Source organism: Coptis chinensis, chromosome 3 (assembly GCF_015680905.1).
Source record: "Coptis chinensis isolate HL-2020 chromosome 3, ASM1568090v1, whole genome shotgun sequence".
Classification (NCBI taxonomy): Eukaryota; Viridiplantae; Streptophyta; class Magnoliopsida; order Ranunculales; family Ranunculaceae; genus Coptis; species Coptis chinensis.
This window is the reverse complement of record NC_141458.1, coordinates 9,217,944-9,242,111: the sequence shown is the minus strand read 5'-3', so window position 1 is coordinate 9,242,111 and position 24,168 is coordinate 9,217,944. Positions and strand designations below refer to the sequence as shown.

At 33.9% G+C, this 24,168-nt stretch overlaps 1 protein-coding gene across 2 annotated transcripts in view; it reads right to left on the bottom strand.

Annotated features, from left to right (window-relative positions):
- Positions 1-1,676: 1,676 nt before the first annotated feature.
- The window catches only part of LOC147507775 (uncharacterized), an 89,489-nt gene continuing 66,997 nt past the window's right edge, over positions 1,677-24,168 (bottom strand). The window contains exons 5-14 of one of the 2 annotated variants that reach the window (XM_086600454.1): positions 21,373-21,448; positions 20,699-21,288; positions 20,305-20,626; positions 17,841-18,050; positions 3,942-4,291; positions 3,856-3,906; positions 3,519-3,590; positions 2,727-2,939; positions 2,499-2,586; positions 1,677-2,062 (exon numbers count right to left, since the gene is read on the bottom strand). In XM_086600454.1, the coding sequence (XP_086456580.1) occupies positions 2,059-2,062; positions 2,499-2,586; positions 2,727-2,939; positions 3,519-3,590; positions 3,856-3,906; positions 3,942-4,291; positions 17,841-18,050; positions 20,305-20,626; positions 20,699-21,288; positions 21,373-21,448 (1,976 nt within the window). In that variant the 3' untranslated portion in view covers positions 1,677-2,058. Of the gene's footprint in view, positions 2,063-2,155; positions 2,587-2,726; positions 2,940-3,518; positions 3,591-3,855; positions 4,428-17,840; positions 18,051-20,304; positions 20,627-20,698; positions 21,289-21,372; positions 21,449-24,168 lie in introns of those variants that run through there. The other variant, XR_015217791.1, reaches the window with a different exon arrangement.

The following is a 24,168-nucleotide window of genomic DNA, read 5'->3' as shown; positions in this document are numbered from 1 at the left end:
AGGGTGCCAATACCGTGCCCTTTCAGAAAAACCATACATCCTCTACTACTTTTGACCAAGGCCCAAAATATCGTCGAGATTTCTAAAATATTGATGATATATCTCATTTTTTGGGGTTTTTTTTTTTGCTAAATAAGTTAAAAATTCTATTAAAATTAAAGTATTATACAAGTACATTAAAAAGACATCACTCCTCCTAATCTACTTAGTTCAAGCAAATCTCACAAACTTTATTAACATGCGCCGTCTGTGGGGATCAAACCCACGACCAGTCGTTTTTTAGGTACACGAGATGGATATGCGATATATCTCCACCGAATATTGAATCTTGTTTTTGCCGATATATATCACAATTTCCGATATATCAATATATATCGAACGATATATACGATATAAATTGTTGATAGATTTTGTTGACTTTGACCGATTTTTATTAATATATCAATGATATTTTCTAATATAATCGACGATATTTCAATATTTTCCGATATATCGACATACAAAACAAAATTTTGACTGGTCAACAAAAAAAATGGATATCTCCAATATTTCCAATATATCTAGTATATCTCGTTTTTTTGGGTACACGATATATTGTCTGAATTCAATATTTTGGTCCTTGTTTTTGAGAAAGACTTCAACTTGGAGGATGAAGAAAAATAGGCTGCAATTGAATCAAATGATAAACATAGAAATGAGAAAAAATAGGGTTAGCTAGTATTACTCCCCACACACACACACACACAACTAGATGAGCCAATTAGGATTTCCCACAACTAGATGGGGAAATTAGGGCCCCCCCCCCCCACACACACACAACTAGATGAGCCAATTAGGATTTCCCACAACTAGATGGGGAAATTAGGGTCTCTCCCCCTAAGTATACAAAAAAAAAAAGTCAACTTGGGTTGACCGTATTTTTTTTGTGTGTATTTGGGAGAGGGAGACCCTAATTTCCCATCTAGAGAGGGGGATCCTAATTGGTTCATCTAGTGGCGGGCAATACTGGTTAACCCTAAAAAATACCAAGCCTAGTGATCATCAACCACAGATTTCAGACCAAAATTTTACATACTTCATGGTAAAACTACAGACACAATCAAGACTTGGTTTCTCCAACATAGAAAATATCTAACCCAAATATATCTATATAAGCCGTAGGAAACTAAACAACATGTAACGACAAACTTTTGTGTGTCCAAAATGGATTTAAATTGTAATTTTTTATTTGAAGAATTTATGTAATTCAAATTTGATGATCTTCATACTATTAAGTATATAGACGCATCATATTCAAATTTCTGTCTTCACCAAAAGAAAAAAGCTGAAGAACAGATGTAAAATTTACCGCCTACCACATTTGAAATTTATGACAATATAGAGGTAGATATCCCAAGGCTAGTTATTTTGGAACGAGCTCAAATATACTGTCCACTTCAGCAATCAGCTCTTATGGTGGAAATTTCATGGACCATACCATATTGTTGTGAATAGTACAATGCGGAAACAACGTTACCCACAACAAATAGATCAATCCTACACAAAGATCGATCCTACACACTAGACAAGACTTCAACACCCTCCAAGTACTATCCCAACGCTTCTCATTAACAATTTAACAAGCATATAAAATAAAGATAATAATGCAAAAGAGAACCAACCACAAGACAAGGATATATCGTGGTTCGGCAATTTGCCTATGTCCACACTGGTGAGATCCAAGCTTTACTAGATGTCCAGAGTAACAGATTACAAGAGCTCTCAATTCACTCACAAAGAATAAACACTCAACTCACTAAGAATTTCTCTCTTATAATCTCTCTCTCTCTCTCTTTCTTTTGGTTAGGTTAGGTTTCTACAGAAAAAACCTATATTTATACTATTTCAAAAAACTTCCGAAAAAGTCAAAATTCGTGCTGAAAAACGGTGGAGCGTGGGTCGTGCCCTCGACCAGGCAAAGTGGAGCGAGAGTCGCGCCTTGTCCAGGCATAATTCGAGCGCGGGTCGCGCCCTTCACACCAAAGAGAAAAAACGTCTTTTTTCTCTACACATATCATGTCAACTGTTAATAAAATAGAAAAATCTCAATTAAAGTAAGAACTGAGGATCATGTTGAAAAGTTTGAAGAAGAAACTAGTTAAAATGGAGTAATTACGATTTGTTTGGTTATGCTGACAATTAAACAATCAGGTTTGGCTGTTTTCCAGGGCTCTCCAGTTTGATTCTAAACCATCTGAGAAGTCTTGATCGCATCTTTGCATTTCTTTCTTGCATGTTGTATTGAAGATGTGCAACAATAAGAAAGATGTAATCATAGGCTATAGCTGAACTCATTAACAAGTAGTAATGACGAAAAAAATCATATACTAACTACCTAAGATACTAAAAATATTGAAGATCACAAGCCAGTATTGTTATATTTCTATTCAAAATATGTATGTATTACAACGAATGATTACAAAAAGAAAGATCATAGTAATAACAAAACCAAAATTTACTTGGACATGGTTTGATTGTGAGGAGGTTGCTGGACTTGATCTGGATACCCCTGTTGCATTGCTTGTTGCGCAAGGAGTTCATTCCATCCTAAATTATTACACACACACCGTCAGTTTTTATCTCTGATTTATTTCTATAAGATCACACATCTAGTTTTAATGGTGATTTCAACATTTATGTCTTACTAGGTAACGACTACGACACAGAATTAATAAAAAACAATATACCTAGATTTGGATCCAGTCCTCTGCTTTGGAGCTCTCTGAACTCTTGACAAAGGGAGCAACAAGAGCAAAATACATGAGAAAAACAATCTCCATATGGAGCCTCCACCAAGTTAAACTTCTTCCTTAGTTTTGCCCTATACTTTGAACCCATAACGACTTGAGAGCATAGTAGCGGCATCAGTAAAAGGTAGCTCAAACTTCCTGAACGACGGGCTGCACAATCCATTTCTAAGGGCATTACATACAAAAATGAGTATGTACTTACTATAATTATTTGTTCTACTCTAGTAACAGTACCTCACCAGTTACAGTTCATACATTTTGTTTTTATTTTTTATTTTTCTGAATGAGCTAACTTTTGTATTTGGGGGCGCTATTTACAACATTGTGTTAACGTCTAATCAAATCTCAAGGTAAACAAGGGTTGATTGCATCTTGATAAATGCACTGCCACCCATTTATAACTATGGAGATCACCCTTCATACACCATAAGGTTCTAGCATCAAGACCATCTTCTCCTGTAGTCTCATGATACGTAGTTACTAAACCTGGTTAGGTTGTAACTTAGATATAGTATTTGGTAGACAAACATGAGTTCACTTCCACCAGTTACAGTTCATACGCCACAGTGATCATCATTTGTGCAGCCTCCACATTCATTGATTCCTAGGATAAGATTCGGTCACTATGCCTTATTTTAACTCTAATATTTTATATAGTCACTACAGGCTATGTGATAAGATCTTTTTTTCATCACAACAAGTGAAGGCAAAAAAGATTTTCTCTCTTACTCATTTTCCCACCATCTAAGACCACTGCAATTTTCCCAAACGTCGCACAAGGCAAAAATGCGGTCATAATAGCTGCATAAAAATGAGATAATAATAAAATGCATTAGTAAGTAACTGATCTTTCAATTCTGATATGATACGAAAATTGGTTTGGCTTATAAACATATTGCCTAACATGTTCACAATCACTCTGCTCATTTTTCGTACATATCTAGTAAGTATCAACTGATACTGTAATAGATAGTACCCCAGTTAAGCTTCAAATGTAGGATATATCTTTTAAGAATCATGCTGAAAATTTTTGAAGGAAAAAAATTATTCATGTATAAGTAGTTACCGTTTGCCGGGTTTAGCTGGCAATCAAATAATCCTGTTTTCCAGGGTTCTCAATTTGATTCTGAACCATCAAAGCTCTCGGCTCTCCAATTTGATTCTGAACTGCCTCAGCGCTTGGAGAAGTAGGAGCTGTGTCATATATGTCATCATCACTCTCTGTGCTCCCATCACTTTGAACATATTCAGATGAATTATAGAGCGTATTCCCACCACCTCTTAGTCTCAACACCAAGAACACTACACTCCCATTTTGAATATTGTAATCGGACAAAGTTCGACCGTCTTGCAAATGTTTTCCGGAAAAGAACAACCTCTGTTGGTCTGGTGGGATCCCTTCCTTATCATGGACCTTGGTCTTCAAAATTTCAATCGTATTTGAACTTTGGACCTGAAATGTAATTTGTTTTCCAGTGTGAGTACTGACAAGGATCTCCATGGTCTATTCAGGAGGAATATGGATTTATGGAATGTCTCTCATAGAGTATGCGTTGGATTTCTCTGTATATGGAAGTCCCATTTGGTTGGTTTGGAATTTTGGATGGGACAACAGTTCAAAGGGAAGACTTCCATAAGTCCACGGGGTAGTTATTAAATGGAAAGACACATAACACATTGGCCAATTCAATGTACATACAAATTGGTTATACCCTATGGGTTGTACAACGTGTTATTGTTTCTAAGTATAGCGGGGCGCGAGTTCCAGTATGCTTTGAAGTTTGAACAGGCACTTAATTTCTGAAACGGTGTGAAGTGTGTTTGAACCGACATATCACAAACGGTTATGGTGCCTGTTTGGATTTTGGAACGACACTGTACCTTTTCGAAGGGTCGATCTTATTGTATATATCGAAAATTATTATAACCATTCTAATTTTTAAACAACATAAATTATATTATTTGAATTGAAAATAATTATTATATTATAAAATCTAATTTGTTTTAGAATTTGTTTGGTTGTTGTTGATTTTTTCAAATTTGTTTTTATTTAAATTTGTTAGTTAGATTTTTAGTGGGTATTTTAGAATCATTTTGAGCTTGAAAACATTGTTAAAATGTACATATTCATATAAGTATGGACTTTGGGTGTTTTTAAACTCATTTGAAGTTCATAGGTTAACTTAAACAGACTTAAAACATTAAATAAACAAAACATGTGAATTTTCTCTGTAAAAATATTTTTTATTTTAAAACAAAATCCTAGCCACCATTAACAAAAGAAACTTGGTGATATTTTTTATTGAAATAAAAAGAATAAGAAAAATAGTCAGGATTGGAGAAAATGAAGCATTGATATTCATTTATAAATTCATTTTCAAGTGAGTAGACATATTTTTATCAAAAAAATATATATAAATCGTTTTTTTTTCTGTGATTTTTATCTTGTTTGCTTCATAAATACTTTATTATCATTTTATAAAAGTTCCATATTTAATTGTGAATGTTTGCTATTTGTTTTGAAATTTTAATTGTCGTTTGGAACAATGATATGTTTTCAGAATTCTGCACAAGTACTGACTTGTGACTTGAATTCGACTAATTAGATGTTGTAACTAGTTTTTCAATATAACTAAACAATTTTAGTTCTCTGAGTCATCTTTCATTTCCAATTGGCCTTGACTGATTCCAGTTTATATTCTATTTGATGTGAATTTTACAAAAAAGTGCGTTAGAAAATTGAATAGCAAAATTTAAGTTGTTGGGTCTGTTCCATCATATAGTTTATGGTACATACTAAATGAATTAGTGCTTAGGAATTTTTGTATTGAACTGGATTTTATGTCTAATTTTCAGAATGGTATAATTGATTCAAAACTTTGATTATATGAATTCTCTATAATTTTTAGAATGGACAAAGGTCAAACTGTCCTAACAAATTTCTCATGCATAGAACAATATATGTAACTTATTAGCGTAGGTTTTAGTTGTACAAGAAAAATGTAATGATCATGCAATTTGTATCGTATTAATATTTTAAATAAATGTGTATTGATTGGAGAAGTAATTATTTTATTTGTCTAAATAGTTATATTACATGTATTGGAATAAATGTTGCATATATATATATATGTATAATTGTTTGATGAATATTGTATGTATAGAGCGTATATTGGTAGCTAAAAATTTGGCGTAGTATTATGCAATTATATATATTGGCACTTATGGACTTTGACTTTGACTTTGACTATGTGACTGATAATAACTACGAAGGCTTGATTTCAATCTTGAAAGATTTGGATACGTAGGCAGCTTTGAGCAAAAGTGCAGCCATTATATTATATATTATATATTAGTTTTTGTAATAAATGGTATGTGGAACTTGATTGTGCTATTTTAGAGTGTTGCTCATCGATTAGGAGTATATTTTAATTCATGAGGCATTTAATTAATGCATTACTCGTAATTGAAAATTTTGATATATATGATTTATATATTCGATATTGAGGCGAGTTGAATGATTATTGTGTTTGAAATATATATTAACAAGTCTATTGTACGTGTGAGAAGGTGCTTATTTTATGATGAAAGTATTATAATAAATGATAACTCTTGGGTGTTAAAAAATATTGTAAAAAGTCTTGTGAAAATTTAATGTGTCGCCCACATCTTTAGATCTTTCCACGCCTCTTTGATGAAAAGAAAAAAAAAATGAAATGTTTATGACTAATGATGTCATGTGAAAAGACGCCTTAGAGAGGAGCTAACTAAGGCATTCGCCTTGCGGATGAGTTGTATTCCTTGAGTATACGGAAATATAGGTCTGGATTCTTTGAATATTCCGGGAATGACTAATGTATTCATTGAATATGTCATGAATGACCTGTTAGTGTTATAATGGATATTCCTTGATTGTGGCGAGAATGACCCAAGGTATTCATTGAATGTGCCATGAATGACTTGTTAGTGTTATGTAGGTCTGGATTTCTTGAATGTACGTGAATGTCCTGTTATATTTTTATTCCCAAAAGAAGTTTTGTTTATGTGTATGGAAAGTCTAGAGATGGCTGTGACTTACAAGTTACGAGTTTACAAGATGTAAATAATTTCCTGGAGGCGATATCCCTACTTGGGACATATGTCTTGTAGTGGTACTCGGTGTGAGAGAGGCACACGGGTATGTGTGATTTGACAAACGTGTGAAGTGTAAATCGTAGAGTATGAACTAAAAGTTGGGCAGTGTCTATTAATAAATGAGCTAATGAGATAATTAATAAACAAAGTAAAATATTGATTTTCTATATGAGTATTTATGTATTATGATGTACATAATTTCTCATAAGAAATGTATACGTACGTGGTTTGTGTGAGTTAATACTCACGAGGGATGAATGTACTTTTTAGTTATGATATATTTCCTCATTCTCATAAGTACACAAGTGGTTTTTAAGTAAAATATTGTAAGTTGTTGGATATAATTGGTTGTGTATTATGATATGATGCATATAATTTCTTATGAAGGAATGTACCTGAATGTGGTTAGCGTGATATGATGGATATGGTGGTATGACATGAATGTTAATATTAACGATATATTATGCCAAATTATGTATACCCATGAGGGTTGCAGTGAGAGTGAAATAAATATATACTTTAAAGGATTACGTTTGGAAAATATAATTTTGTTTTGCAGGAAGGTTTAACTTTTTATGCAGAGACGTTGTCCTACCATAACACGTAACCGATTATAGGTAAGATTTTAATTAAAATAATTAACTAGATATTGGGATTGAAATCTTATTTAAGAAGAAACTACACGCCGTTTTGAGAAAACGAAACTATCTTGTCTTCCAAGATGAAATGATTGTAGTAGTATATATTTTTTTAAAAGATTGAATGTAGTATTGTATATTTTATTTTAGTCTTATTCATACCAGCAAATTCAATTTGTTGATTCATGTTTGCTTTCTTTTGCAACGTGAGTGTATTATTGGAAACATAGATGGTAGAATGCATGAAGACGCTTGATTTGGATTCGCTCTTGGAGCCTTAATGATTTAAGTTTTATGAAGTGTAAAGTACATTTTGATTTGAAATAGATATAATAGAGTTGGTTAATAATTCTTGAATTCGTGAATGAAGAGTTGTTCTTTTAATCTAGTTTGATCTCAGATTTTTAATGTCATGTTTGATAATGAGTTATTAGGGTTTTGTTTCATCGTGGATTTTCAGATTATTAAATAGGGTGACGATTGAGATAATTATATATTAGATAATTCTCTATTTTAAATTTTCTAGAAATTTGGGGTGTGACAAATACGCCACACTATAGATATATACTTTTAATATAGAGAAATTAAACCACTTCTTTGTGAGCGTAATTTGGCATTATCAGTTTTTCTATCGAGTGTTTCTCGGTCGAGTCGAATAATACACAATCCGACACTCGACGAGCCATCAATTGGGCTTCATTGTATCCTGAGAGCATATTTCTTATAGACCCATTGTGTGTTCACAGTTTCTACCGAAGAGGAGATATTTTGCTTAAAAGATAGCCAATTCTCCGCACCTTGAAGTCATTGAATTGATACTCCTATTATCTTGTGTTCTTATTCATCGTTTTGCAACCCAGATATACAACAGTAATCTTATATATAAAGCGGATACCAGATTTCCCAATTAGTTCCCGTATTCCCGGTTTTACACCAAAGTTTTTAATGGGAAGGGTACCGGAAAGTTAGATGACCACTTTTTTGTTCTTCATTGAAAGGGTAAATGGGTAATGTAAAGCATTCCAGGAGTATAAAACTCAACGTCTTCAGAAACAGAGACATTGTTTTTCCCAATTAAAAAAAAAAGCAAACCGTTTGTTCTTCTTCTCCGTTCCTGAAACAATAACCCGACGTAACCCGACGCACCGTTTCGCTAATTTTTTCATGAATAAACGATAATTCACTTTCTTTTCGTCTCTTTTCGTCCATAACACTACCGGTGAAGAAACAAATACTCTATTCAAATTTTCTGATTTTGATTTGCAAGCAATCGCAGAAAAAACATTTCTTTTTCGCGAAGAGGTTCTTTCCTCCCGTTTCTCTGTGTCTTCTTCACCACCTTCATCTTCTAAATGATTTTTTGTTGTTTGAGAAAAGCCTGATAAGATTTAACTGCCTTAACATATAAGATTTCCTATTTTTGCATTTTGGGGTCTAATGATTTTGTCAAACACAGGTTGGCAAAAAGAATAATGCTTCATTACAATGTCAATCGAATTGGGATTATGGGCTTCTTTAAGGTATGCTGAGAAGAACTTGCTTTGGTAGGTTTCGTTCCTTTATGTACTTTTGTTTGAGAGTACTCATGCTTTAGATTCCTGTGTTTCTACAGTTTACAACTTTGGTTTGGTACAATTTATTTCGCCTTTTTCCAAGGCTTATTTAAGTGCTTTTTACTTTTACAGTCTACACTTCGTTATATGTTGTCTTGTAATAAGGTAACTTTATAACTTAGATATTTCTTTGCTTATTGTTTTTTTCCTTTCATTCTTGACTCATCATATGGTTACTAATAACTAATTAAGTTATTAAGTTATATAATAATGCATTCTTGCGTTGTTGATGGTACAAGCCTAGATAAAGGAGGATGGAAATAAAGAGTTATACTGATGTTGTATAACGTACTATATTATATTACTATTCCACCGCAGCTTTCACGAGGTCTACTAACTTAGGAAAATATGCCTTTTTACAGGTGTTCATAGTAATTGTGGGGAATGTATTTATCATATTTGTTATTGTGGGGAATGTATTTATCATATTTGTACATATTATTGTACATAGGGTATAAATGAGTTATTCAATGAATCTAATATTTGTTTATCCTAACACTGGAAAATGCCCAGTTCTTTTCATCCCACAAAAGCTTTTAATAGATCTCATGAGTAGAACCATGCTTATATCCATGTGTTTCACGCAAGAGTTGTTTACATGTTTGTAGTAGTCAAGTTATGTTTAGAGTTTAGGTGACTAACTTCATTTAACATATTGACTTTGATTGCCTCCAAACTAATGTTATGGCTGTGAATGGTCTGCAAGGCTTGGGGCATGTATATATTCGAATAGAAACTCCATCTTTTTCGAGTCCCCTATGATCTTATGCCGTCAAAGAAACTTATTGAAAGGTCTAGGACCTGCTTATGACACACATGTTACATTGGGATTTTAATGCCTAACACAAATCTTATAAAACACGTTGAAGGAGAGAAAATCGGCTAATGATTTTTAAGAAAATCAATGGCGAGAATCATTTATCTTCGCGGCAAAGACAACCATTAGGATTCGTTAGTGCTTTAATCCTTTTCATTTCCGCACAATAGCTCCCGAATCTCGATAGTGTCCCCGCTACTCGGGTAAAAGTCGTGAAGTGTGAGGAGCTACCTATTTCGTACTTACGATTTACTACTTAGAGATGTTTTGCAAATTACTTTAGCCTGGTGTTAGTTGGGCAATCTGTATGAAGGCTTGATACACTTTCCTTTGTTGTCAATTGTCATTTGATGTAGTATTTTGTTCGTTTTATCTCCAAATTAAAAAGCTCACATGGTTTTTTCCACTGCATTGTTTTCATGCACTAGACTCCCAATGAAAAACCTATATGGTTCAAGTCCTCAACTGCGATAAAAAAAAATGGGGTTAACATTGAACTCGAGTAACATGTCTCTGGTTGAGCATTTTAGTAGCTCCCTAAGACAGTGATCTCTGAAGCGGGTCATGCCTCATTCATAAATCAATGGAGCACTTATCAATGTTATAGGACTTACCGTACGCTGAATTTTGAATGTTTTTTGGTGTTATGGGTAATTAATTAGCATCTTTTTAATAACAAAAAAATTATTGTTGTACTCTGATTGTAGTATAAAATAGTATAAAAGCTCCTCCATGTCAGGCACTAGATCTTTGTGCCTAGGAGGATTATATCTAGCGGAAGAGCTTTGGTGGAAATGATTGAAGTTGACAAAACAGTTAAATTAGGCAGAGCATTTCAATTGCAATTGCTTATGTGTTTTGCAAGCATGGACTTATGGATAAAGCCTCCAAGGAATTCAAGGAAGGGGACTACAATATCTGCAAACCGAATGCAATAACTCATTGTCATTTCACATGAAGTGGGGTGAATGGAAGAAACCTTGATGACATGGAAGGTGGGGATGGATCAGAATATTACAACCATTGTTAACATCTTAATAGATCTACTGATCTACACAAGGTTGGTTCACTAGAAAGAGGTTTCTTCAATTGTCCTCTTTCTAATTTCAGTATTTTATCTAAGTGATTACAGATAACATAACTTATTTTCAGTACATTTACTTTCTATTGGTTTGGTAGCATTCTATCGTTCTACTTATAAATTTCTTTATTTCTACAGTGATAGCAATCATTGTACATTTGCGCGCCTTATCAATTACTAATAGTGTTTTCCTTAGTTCAGCGATCATTTACTAAGGTATGTATGCCACAGTACAGAATTTATGTTTAATTTCATTTTTAGTTTCTTCCTTTTGTTGTGAATGATTTTATTGCGCTAGCTCCATGAATATTTTCGTCTTTGGGAATCTACCAGTCTTTTGTGGGTCTGTGTTTCGCGTACATGTTTCATGTTGTCATAAGACATCTCTTTCCATCTCCAAAAAAAAAATCCTCTTGCACTATGGATGCATTCCATTGAAGGGGTCAGATTAGTGTTCATACTATCAAATATTAGTGTTTAATTTACTTTTTCAGTTTAACCTATGGACAAATGGTGTTATGTAAATCTTACAAATTTTCAGATATCCAATTGTTGTTTCATTTCAATTAGCTTCAAAGTTTAATCCACTTTCACTCTCCCTCTTTTAGTTCTTTCCTACCATTTTTATGTGGGTTTGACCATTTGACTAGGAACAAACTTAAAATTTATCAACTTCTGATCTTGGTTAAGTGTTTTCATTTCCTGTATTGACTGCATTCTTTTTTGGTTTTGTTCGTTATGGTTCCGGTTGCGTATAATGCAATTCTAAGGATGACTTTTTTTTTCTTCCCAGAACAATCGTTCCAATGTATTTTTTTAGTTAAAGTCACTGATTCTCTAGGTGTCAAGATGATATAGAATGGACAAGAGGATCAGAGTTAATGTTATAATTCCCATCGGTTTATTGAGAATTTTTAGTTTTATTTACTCTTCAGTATGTGGTATTTTCCCAACATAAGTTGCCGTCTGAAATCTGAATGCATTAAAATTCATACATGTCAAGATAATTTCTCAAGTTTTAAATGTATGTTATTCTCTTATTTCAGTTTTAAATGTATGCTATTCTCTCATCAATCATATCCTGCCGTTACACCGTCCTGTAAAGAGGTATCATTCTTTTCCCATCTACCCATTTGCTTAACAGTTTCATTGCTTCCTAATCCCCGATATACATCGCAATTGAAATCAGCATTTTTGTGGACGTAAATTAGTTCTAATATGACTCTTTTTTTTAAAGGATTATTATAGTTAGTTAGTGAGTTTTGTTTTTTTTTTTTTTTTTTTTTTTTTTTTTTTTATTTATTTATTTTATTTTATTTTATTTTATTTTTATAATATGCATTTTATGTTTAATGCATCATTATAGATGTAAACTCATCACCATGGATAGCCTTGGACAAAATGTAAACTTGGATAGCATAAATTGACAGCACAGTTATAAAATTAATGTTTGTCGCTAGGCTTCAATACTTCTTCAGTAGAAAAAAAATTAGTAGTGATCCTTTTGATGTTGGATTTGATGTGACCGTAAGGAAAGTATTTTTGGGGGTTCATAGTCACTTACTGAACCTGTATATAGAGACTAATAAGAAGTCTATATTGTAACTAAACAAGAAGTATAGTCCATAGTAAATAAAGTAATGTACTGATGTTTCCCACTCTTTTTGACCCTCATACGCAAGTTTAGTTTTCCTCCATTGCTTTCGTTTTAATATATGTACATCCTTGAGAGTAATATGTTGATTTTGTACTCTTATTTGTATTATGGTTACTGTTGACAGTATTATCATAATAATCTGTGTCGACTTCCTTTCAAAGAACTTCACCAGACTCTTTCAGTCACCCGACACCACGACAGGGACCTTTAAATTTGATTGTTGACAATGATAGTGCCAAAGTAATGATAGCCCTATATGAGATCGAACTCATTGGTTACCAACTGCCCTGAGGGTGAGAACAGATGTTGTATTATGTCCAACGGCCATGTTGTACGAAGTCTTAAGAAGCTTTGCATTGTTCAGGAGATATTTGCTAAGAAGGTTATAACTGGCAATGTTGCATTTGAACTCTACGAAGGTTTCAAGTGTGGTGTTGCAATCTTTGTGCAGAACAAGTCCCTCTAGATTTTAGGCTCTCAGAACATCTCCGAGATGGAAAATGTTTGAAAATTGATTCAGCGTATGTTTGAATTGTATAATTGATTTACTTGGCATTTAAGACTGTTTTTGTTTCATTTGGTCAGGGGAAAAGGGAAATCCACTAACTTTGATAACAAGTACCTTTTGTGAATATGCAAGACTTAATGATTACAATAAGAAAAGAACAAGTTTACAATTACACATTTACACATATTTCTCCCATATTTCTTTGCTGATTTTGTATAATTGTAAATTATGCTACATTTATTTAGGAACTATTAATTAGTAAAAGCTTTGATTTATGCTCTTACTGTTATCATTAAAAGTCTCCAACACCTTTAAAATATTGTGGATCCTGTGATTCCTGGCATGGTGTTAAGTGGTTAATTGACAATATAATAAAACTAGGAAGAACATTGTCGTGCATGGTTGTTATTGATGCCAGGTATCGATTAATGGTTAGATCGAAGAGGCATTACTTCTAACTAGCAATTGTCTTCATTCATATCCATAGTAGTTTAATTGTTTGCAATCTAAGAGTGATGCGGAGACTGTGAAGAAAAATTATGTTTCTGAGCTGTAGCAAACGAGGGTATGTCATATCATGTAGCCTTCATAGAGCTCATGTCAAGGCCAAAACTATTGCTCTGGAGCTCCTGAGGAAAATGCTTCTTGGAGGAGTCTAGCCATTTGCTGGGACATACATTCTCATGAAACTAGCTAGCAGAGTAGTTTTGGACTTGGCCTATGTTTTGGAGTTTTACAAAATCAAGTTACCTGCTCGTGATAGAGAAAACACCTAACAATAAGGCATGAAAATTGAAGATTAGTTACATGTAATTTGTTGCACATTGTCAGCATTATATCTACGTTGTTAATATATTATTACTTTTACATGCCATGAATCCTATGTCTGTTTATTTTTTTCTCTTACAAACCATGTTAATCAATGCGATTAAACCTGTACCAGATTTAGCATATAGCAAAGTTGTGTACCTTAAATATTTTTGAAACTAGAACAAGTAACTAAAAAGTTATCAACTAACAAAAAACTTGAAAACGAATAGTACGGTATTTTAGGAAATTGATAGGACAATTCAATTTTCATCAGAAGAACTTTAATCAAATCAAATGGCTAGCACGTGCATCGCACGTGCCCGTTTGCTAGTAACTAATAAAGCGAGTTTGAACTGTTTACTAGACAATTGCATAAAGTGATCAATAAGTTCCTCGGTCGTCTTCTTGATTTTGAGAGTTCAACTAGGTCCAGGTGTGCGAGCTCTTGACCTTCAGAAAAACCGTATATCCTATACTACTTTTGACAAAGACTTCAACTTGGAGGATGAAGAAAAATAGGCTGCAATTGAAACAAATGATAAACATAGAAATGAATATAAAAAATACCAAGCCTAGTGATCATCAACCACAGATTCCGGACCAAAATTTTACATACTTCATGGTAAAACTACACAAACACAATCATCAAGACTTGGTTTCTCCAACATAGAAAATATCTAACCCAAAATATATATCTATATAAGCCGTAGAAAACTAAACAACATGTAACGACAACTGTTGTGTCCAAAATGGATTTAAATTGTAATTTTTGGCTGAAGAATTTATGTAATTCAAATTTGAAGATCTTCATACTATTAAGAGCATCTCTAGGTGGCCGCATCACTTGCAGATTTTCAAATTTGCCGTTGGAATTGCGTGACTTTCCAACTCTAGGTGGCAGCAAACACAGCCACATCACCTGTCTAGCCGCATCCCTGATAGTAAAATTGGGATTTCGGATGCGGATGTGGTGCGACAGTGGTAATGTCGCGCGCCATTGTAAATGTTGCCCCAATTTTTTTTTTTACTTTGACCAGCACACTGCGCCATTACTAATGTCGTGCGCCATTGCCAATGCCGCGTGAGTTATTTATTTTTTACTTTTTCAATTTGGCGTGATAGTGGGAATGTTGGGGTTTTTTTTTTCAACTCTTTTCAACTTTGGGCGATAGTGGTAATGTCGTATGGTAGACCCTACTCCAAATTTGCGACTGATATTTGCGACCATCTAGAGTTGGTCAAAATTTGCCACCAATTTCTTCAAATTTCACCTTCAAATTTGGAGATGATACTACCACTACCTAGAGATACTCTAAGTATATAGAAGCATTATATTCAAATTTCTGTCTTCACCAAAAGAAAAGGCTGAAGAACAGATGTAAAATTTACCGCCCACCACATTTGAAATTTATGACAATATAGAGGTAGATATCAAGGCTAGTTATTTTGGAACGAGCTCAAATATAATGTCCACTTCAGCAATCAGCTCTTATGCTGGAAATTTCATGGACCATATCATGTCAACTGTTAATAAAATAGAAAAATCTCAATTAAAGCAAGAACTGAGGATCATGTTGAAAAATTTGAAGTAGAAACTAGTTCATGTTAAAATGGAGTAATTACGATTTGTTTGGTTGTGCTGACAATTAAACAATCAGGTTTGGCTGTTTTCCAGGGCTCTCCAGTTTGATTATAAACCATCTCAGCGCTTGGAAAACTTCGATGAGCAGTGTCCTCAAATTTATTAGAACTCACTATACTCTGAAGTCTGATCACCTGGAAGCTGGAGATATTGAGATGCAACCTAGGTAGAGCGAAGTCCCACCACCACCACCACGTAGTATCAATCTCAGCATTTTGAGCAGTATTTATGTTGCACTCTTCCTTGCAGATTGTTTTGTTTTACTTTTGAAAATGTGAATTTGTGATCTTCATTATCGATGTTGCTTGGAATACTTTATAGAGGAAAAAGCAACAAGTTCCAAGACTTCTTGATTGAGTTATTTAGTATAGCTATCAATATCCTTGCGTCTGTTGAACATGTATGATGAAGATATTCCCAAACAAGGGCAACAAATCATAGCTGAACAAACGAAGAAAGTAACAAAAACTAAAAAATCATATACACTTCTTGGTTTGTTAGGTAAGAAATTCCTTTATGAACAATGAGAAACAGAACGTGACACTAATAAAAACACTTTTGTTCTGCTTTAGGACTCTCTTAAGATGCTCTGCTCATAGTTAACTCGTGATTTTTAAAAATTGATCAGTACACCTGGGTAAACTGTGGATAAGAAGAACCATTTGTTTGCGTGTAACATCTACTTACACATGGTTTGAGTCCGAGGAGGATGTACTGAGATCAGGATATTTCTGTTACATTCTTTGCCAAAGAAGGATTCTAACAAACGAAATTCTCCTAGCAGAACAAGCAAATAAGTAGTAAAAATGTCATATACTGATGTACTTAAAATGATTGAAGATCACAGGTAGATTATTTCTATTTCAAATATGCACGTATTACAAGGAAAGGTTACAAATTTACAACAAAGAAAGATTGAAGTCGCAACAAAACCAAAATTTACTTGGACATGGTTTGATGCTTAGGAGGAAGCTGGACTTGATCTGGATATCTCTGTTGCATAGCCTGTAGCGCAAGGAGTCCATTCCATCCTAAATTATTGCACATGCACAGTCGGTTTTTAATGTTCGACTTCAATAGATCACACATCTTAGTTCAATTTCAAAATTGATGTATTACAAGGAAAAGACTAATAGAGAAAGAAAGAAGCAATAAATACAAAATACCTAGATTAGGATCGTGTCCTCTGCATTTGAGCTCTCTGAAGTCTAAACTCTTGACAAAGGGAACAGCAAGGGCAAAAAAAATGAGAAAACCAATCCCTATATGGAGCCTCCACCAGATTATACTTCTTCCTCAGTTTTTCTCTATACTTTGAACCCATAACCATTTGAGAGCATAGTACCGGCATCATTAGAAGGTAGATGAAACTCCTGAAGGACAAGCTGCACACATCCATTTCTAACGATTTATTTACCAAAAAGTTAAAAATTCATTTACCCTAGATTTAGTTATCACTTAAGAGTCATTAATCAATTGAAAACTCAACCCCACCCCACAATAAACACCAGTTCAGCACAAGCTCATAAACCAGAGTAACCATCATTTTTGACATCACACTCATTGATTCCCAGGAGAAGTTACTTCGACTGTTTGTATTTTTTTTAGATAATATAATTTTTATGACCAGATCGTTTTGCAATTTTCCTCGATGATTAAAAAGAAAATTAAAAATTGTCTTTCGCTCTTACTCATTTTTCCACTATCTAAGACCTCTGCAATTTGCCCAAACGTCATGCAAGGCAGAAATGCTGTCATAATAGCTGCATTAAAAGTGATAACAAAATGCATCAAGTATACGATGTTTCAATTGTTATTGGAGTATGAAGAATCTTTCAACGGACATTGTGTTAGGAAATGTATACTTCTTTTAAGCTTCTCATCTATTTAGGATCATACTGAAACAATTAAAGAAAAAACTATTTCACGTAAATGTAATTACCATTTGTCTGGTTTTGGTTACAATCAAATAGTCCTGTTTTCCAGGGTTCTCCAATTTGATTATGAACTATCTCAGTTCTAGGCTCTTCATTATAATTATGAATCGTCTGAGCTCTTGGTGGATTGCGATCAGTCTCGTCTATCTCATTAACACTCTCTGTACTCTCATCACTTGAAACATATTGAGATTCCATATACAGTGTATTACCACCACCAATTAGTCTCAAACACTGGCGCACTATACTCCCATTTCCAACATTATAATGAGCAAAAGTTTGACCATCTTCCAATTGCGTATCTCCAAAGATTAACCTCTGTTGATTTGGTGGGATCCCCTCCCTCATCTCTTGGATTTTGGCCTTCAAACTGTCAATCATATCCGAACTTTTGATATAAAATCCTAATTCTTTTCCATGTGTAGTTATTTACAGTGATCTCCATAGTTGATTCCTCCTGAATATTGTAATCAACGAGTTCGCACTGTTTACCAGCAAAGGTCAGCCCTCACCGATCAGCATAATACGTTGAGCTGTGTGCCTGTGTCATCTATCTCATTAGCACTCACCGATCTTCAGTTTGGTAACTCAATTTGAAAGTCAATGATTCTGCATTTCTTCACCTGACGAGGTTTTCTCAGTGCATCAGAAAGATGGACGTTTAGAGAAAAACAAATAAAAATAAAATGGACATAGTGCGTCGTCACAGGGCATTTTAATACTCATATATGTCCTTCCTGAGTTCCTGGTAGTCTCTTGGGATGGTGGGAGTGTGGGACGGGACGATCTTTTTAATTGGTTAAACACTCTATTTTGTTTTTTTAGTTTCCATGAAGCAAAATCCACATAGCAACACCTCAATAATCAGACCCAAGGAAAAAACCACATATAGATAGCGATATAGCAACACTATTTTTTAATGTTATTGAAATTGATTTTCGGTGTGTCCTGGAATTAACCTTTTAATCGACTGCTTTTGGGGGCTGAAAACAAAATACTATGTAAAATTATTGATTATCCCACACTTTTTTCCTCCTTCTGGCTCGTCTTCTCTCCTCTATCCTACCGATTTCTCACCCCACCATTTTCACCTTGTAACCAGAGAAAACCATAAAAGTTGACACTCTTCTTCGGAAATCTTTGATCGATTTTCTTTGTTGGAAAAAGGTCCAATAGAACCAGGAAAAAGGTCCTGATTGGGTATTGCTACCAATATCCTTGGGTCTCTTGAACGTATTGTAATGTGTAAAAATGGTATATACTGATATATGTGAAATGATTGGAGATCACAGGGACAGTTGTTATAATTATCCACTTTATCCTGCTGGAACAAACGAGTAAATAGTAAAAATGGCGTACACTGATATACTTGAAAATTGAAATGATTATATTGAAGATCACACAGGTTCTATTCCAAAAAATATGTATTACAAGGAATTGTTACAAACTTACAATAAAGAAAGATTGAAGTGGCAGCAAAACCAAAATTTACTTGGACATGGTTTGATTCTGAGGAGGATGCACGATTTGATCTGGATATCTCTGTTGCATAGCTCGTTGGGCAAGCAGTCCCTTCCACCCTAAATTAGTCCACATGCTCCGTTAGTTTTTAGGATGGAATTCTATAAGATCACACATCTAGTGATATTTCAATTTTAAAATTGGTGTGTTACCAGGAAAAGACCAATAGGAGAAGAAAGAAGTGGGAAAGAAAAGAAGATACCTAGATTAGGATCATCTCCTCTGCTTTGGAGCTCTCTAAACTCTTGGCAAAGGGAACAACAAGGGCAAAATAAATGAGAAAAACAATCTCCAAATGGAGCCTCCACCAGATTATACTTCTTTCTTAGCTTTCTCCTATACTTTGAACCCATAAACAATTGAGAGCATAGTACCGGCATCAATAGGAGGTAGATGAAACTTCCCGAAGGACAAGCTGCACACATTCATTTCTAAAGATTTATTTACCTAAAAATTACAAATTCATTTACCTTAGATTTAGTTATCACTTAAGATTCAGTAATCTATTGAAGACTCAATCCCATAATAAACACCAGCTCAGCACAAGTCCATAAACCTGAGTAACCATCACTTTTGACATTACATTCAGTGATTCCCAGGAGAAGTTACTTCGACTGTTTGTTTGTAATTTCAGATCTAATTTTTATGACTAGATCATTTTGCAAATTTAGCCAATGATTAAAAAGAATACTAAAAATTGACTTTCGCTCTTACACATTTTCCCACCATCTAAGACCTCTGCAATTTGCCCAAACGTCATGCAAGGCAGAAATGCTGTCATAATAGCTGCATACAAAGTGAAAAGAAAATGCATCAAGAATCTGATGTTTCAATTCTTATTGGAGTATTAAGAATCTGTCAACTGGCATTGTGTTAGGAAATACGTACTCCTTTTAAGCTTCACATCTATCTATTTAGAATCATACTGAAACTACTAAAGAAAAAACTATTTCATGTAAAAGTAATTACCATTTGTCCGGTTTTGGTGACAATCAAATAATCCTGTTATCCAGGGTTCACCAATTGGATTCTGAACTATCTCAGCTCTGGGCTCTTCAGTATGATTATTAGTCGTCTCAGCTTTTGCAGAATCGGGACCAGTCTCGTCTATCTCATTGCCGCTCACTATACTCACATCACTTGAAACACATTGACATTCCTTATGCAATATATTACCACCACCAATTAGTCTCAAAACCAGGTGCACTAGACTCCCATTTCCAACATTGTAATTAGCAAAAGTTCGACCATCTTCCAGTTGTTTTCCGTCAAAGACGAACCTTTGGTGATTTGTTGGGATCCCTTCCTTCTCCTGGATTTTAGCCTTCAAACTGGCAATTGTATCGGAACTTTTGATGTCAAATCTTAATATTTTACCCTTTAACGTCTTTACAAGGATCTCCATGGTTGATTCCTTCTGAATATCGTAACCAGCAAAGGTCAGCCCTCGCAGATTTGCAGAAAGTTGAGCAGTGTCATCTATCTCATTTTCACTCGCTGTACTATCATCACTTTGAACATATTGAGATGGATTACAGACTACATTCCCACCACCTCTTAGATTGTAATCAGTGAGTTCGAGCTGTTGACCTGCAAAGGGGAGCCTTGGCCGATTTGCTTTTACCGTGCCAATGGTATCTGAACTTTTATCAGAACATTCGACCGCGGGTATTATCCTTCTTTCAGTTAAAGATTTGACAAAGATCTGCATACCACCACGAAGAAACAGGGTTGAGTCCTTCTGAATATTGTAATCAGCGAGAGTCCTTCCATCCTCTAGTGGTTTACCTGCATACATCAACCTTTGTTGATCTGGTAGGATTCCCTCATTGTCCTGGATCTTTGCTTTTACACGGTCAATGGTATCTGAGCTTTCCACGTCCAAAGTAATGGTCTTCTTTGTGACAATCTCAACGAATATCTGCATATCAGCTTGCTGACGGAGATCCAAGTGCAGAGTCGACTCATTGTGAATATCGTAATCGGCAAGAGTCCTACCATCCACAAGCTGCTTACCAGCAAATATCAACTTTTGCTTCTCTGGAGGAATACCTTCTTTATCCTGAATCAGAGTTTTTACCTTGTTGATAGTATCCGAGCTCTCTACTTCTAAGGTAATGGTGTTGCCAGTTAGGTGGAGGCTGGAATCCTGTTTGACGTTATTATCTGCTTCGGTCCGGCCAATTTCAAGTTGGTTGTGGTCAGCCGAGATTTCTTCCTTGTACGGGATAATGACTTCTACATTGTCGATCTGTAGGGTGGACTCCTTTTGAATGTTGTAATCTGCAAGGGTCCTGCCATCTTCTAGTTGTGGCGGAGGCGGAGACGGAGGCAGAGGCGGAGGCGGCATAGGGGATGGAAGAGATGGTGAAGTCGTTGGGATATTTGGCCTTTATAAAGCCAAAGCCAATGAACATTTATTATTTATACATGACGATGATGTTTAATTAAATACACGAATCTTATTATTATGCATATGGGTGAACTAATATCATATGATGAAACCATAAGTTCCATAGGTAATAGAATTAGAACAATCAAGCAAATGTAGAGTCATGTGCGGGAGATTTGATTGTATCTATTTACCTAGAATGCTTCGTGATTAGGGGGTGAAGTCGGACGACTTAATTTATAAGATCAATGTAATATACATAACCGCTTCTTATATGATAGGATGATGATATCTCAATCATTTGAGTATTTAATTCTAAGTTTGTATATTGGTGTAGTCGTATACGACCGTATTTAAGGGGGGGGAAAGTGAACACACTATATAAATTCATTTGTTAAAGTTAGTGTGCAAATCTCATTTCTACCAATTAATCCATAGACTTGAGGAATTGTGAAAATTCATTTGTCTCAAATTTATTACTTTGAGACATTAAAAAGTAATGTCTATTCATGTATTTAGACTTAACTTTTGGATAATAAATGTAGGACGTCTTGAATCACTTAATTTAATAAAGGATCCACCACTCTACGGAGTTATGTATTAGGAAATTGTGACATAACTAATTGAGCTCAATAGGGCGGTATAAGAAATAGTTTCTTAATGCTTTCAATTAATGTTAAATGTCAAATGGGTCAATTAGGCATGGGTATGACAAATGAAAAACAAATTTCCAATGGTCTAATTGTGAATCAAGTAAGGTGGAGGGACTTAGATATAATTAATTGTAGGAAATGACTTTTCTTGAAAGTTCAGGGGGCCTTATTGTAAATATGGATTTGTTAATAAGACTTTCCATATTAAAGAGATATATATTAAAAGTGTTTTAATATATCAGTCTAACAATCTTGTATGATGAGGACTTGTCTTTCTTAAGATAAGGCACGGAATCCTAAGTAGATTCCATTTCTACACACACTTACTTATACCAAAATTTTTCATATAAAGAGAATGACTTTTTGGAGAAAGGAATTTAGTCTTTCCAGGTAAAAGTCTGTTAAAAGTGGGAGAAAAGCAAAAGTGTTTTGTGGTGAATCTATTAGAAAATTTGTCAAGACTCATTGATTTGAATTGACTTTGGAAAGTTTATATTTCTTGTCAATCTCCAATTTTGACTTTGAAGGTATTTTTTTTTTAATTTCTTTTTGATCAATAATAGATTAAGCGTGTTAAAGATGTAGGATTAAAGTAATCCCAACAATTGGTATCGGAGCAGGTCATGCTATAATCTATTTTTGATTTGCTTTTAATAAAATAATCAGATCTGGGGGGTTTTTTTTTTATTGTACATATATATATGATATAAGGTAATTTCAGATCTGCATGTTCTAAGAAATAAAGGTTCAATTTTTTTTTTTTGTATTGGAACATACTATTTAAAATTGAAAAAGGAAAAGATATATTAACGTTGTTAATATAAGATGTTAGTTTTTTTTTTTTTTTTTTTTTTTTTTTAAAAGTGTTAAAAAGGATGGAGATGTATATGGGTGATTGACATGATATATTATTTTGTTAATATGATCACATGTTTTTTTTTTTAAGATTAGCATATATTGATCGGTTTAAATATCTAGTTTTCTAAGAAATAAAGGTTCAATTTTTTTTTTTTTTTGTATTGGAACATACTATTTAAAATTGAAAAAGGAAAAGATATATTAACGTTGTTAATATAAGATGTTAGTTTTTTTTTTTTTTTTTTTTTGTAAGTGTTAAAAAGAAAAGGATGGAGATGTATATGGGTGATTGACATGATATATTATTTTGTTAATATGATCACATGTTTTTTTTTAAGATTAGCATATATTGATCGGTTTAAATATCTAGTTTTAATCTGTTGATTTCGGTAACGTGAGTACATGAGTGAAAGACGGATTTTTACTAAATCTGTTTTACTCTATGAGGTATTGTTCACGTTTATGCCTTGCATAAAGTTCTTTGTTAATATATATATATATATATATATATATATAACATTACCAATGAGCTAAACGACAGATCTCACTTGTTGGCATCTCAAGTTCTTAACTTGGACTTGTTAAAAGTATTGCATTAGCATATGACAAGGTCTTATTTACTAAAAGTGGGTAGGACACAAAAAGTGGGTGGGATGGGACATAAGAAAGAAGGACTATATTAATAGTCTTGTTCATAGCTAACGACCACATGCAGTGACAGTGACACATCCTTATATGTAAGTAAAACTTACTTTGAAAGAAAAGTAAAAGGTATATGCATGCACATTTTTTTTAACAGTAGCTTTTGAGTTAGTTCTTGATACGTGGGCCACATAAAAGATGCATAAAGTATGTGTACTTGCTGTAAAAGATAAGAATAAAGTCACATGCGAACTTCTTTTCCTTTTATGCTTAAGCTTTAAAGTTTTATGTTTGATGTCTCACACCTCCTGAATAGTAGTTATACATGTGTTTAAGTGCGTAATTATTAGCAATATTAAGCTAGGTACATATAATGCATAACATGTACCAGGGAATATCGATATATGCTTCTAGTTTCTATATCTAGACTTTCCATAATATGACAGTAGAACATCTATGACATTATGACATGTATT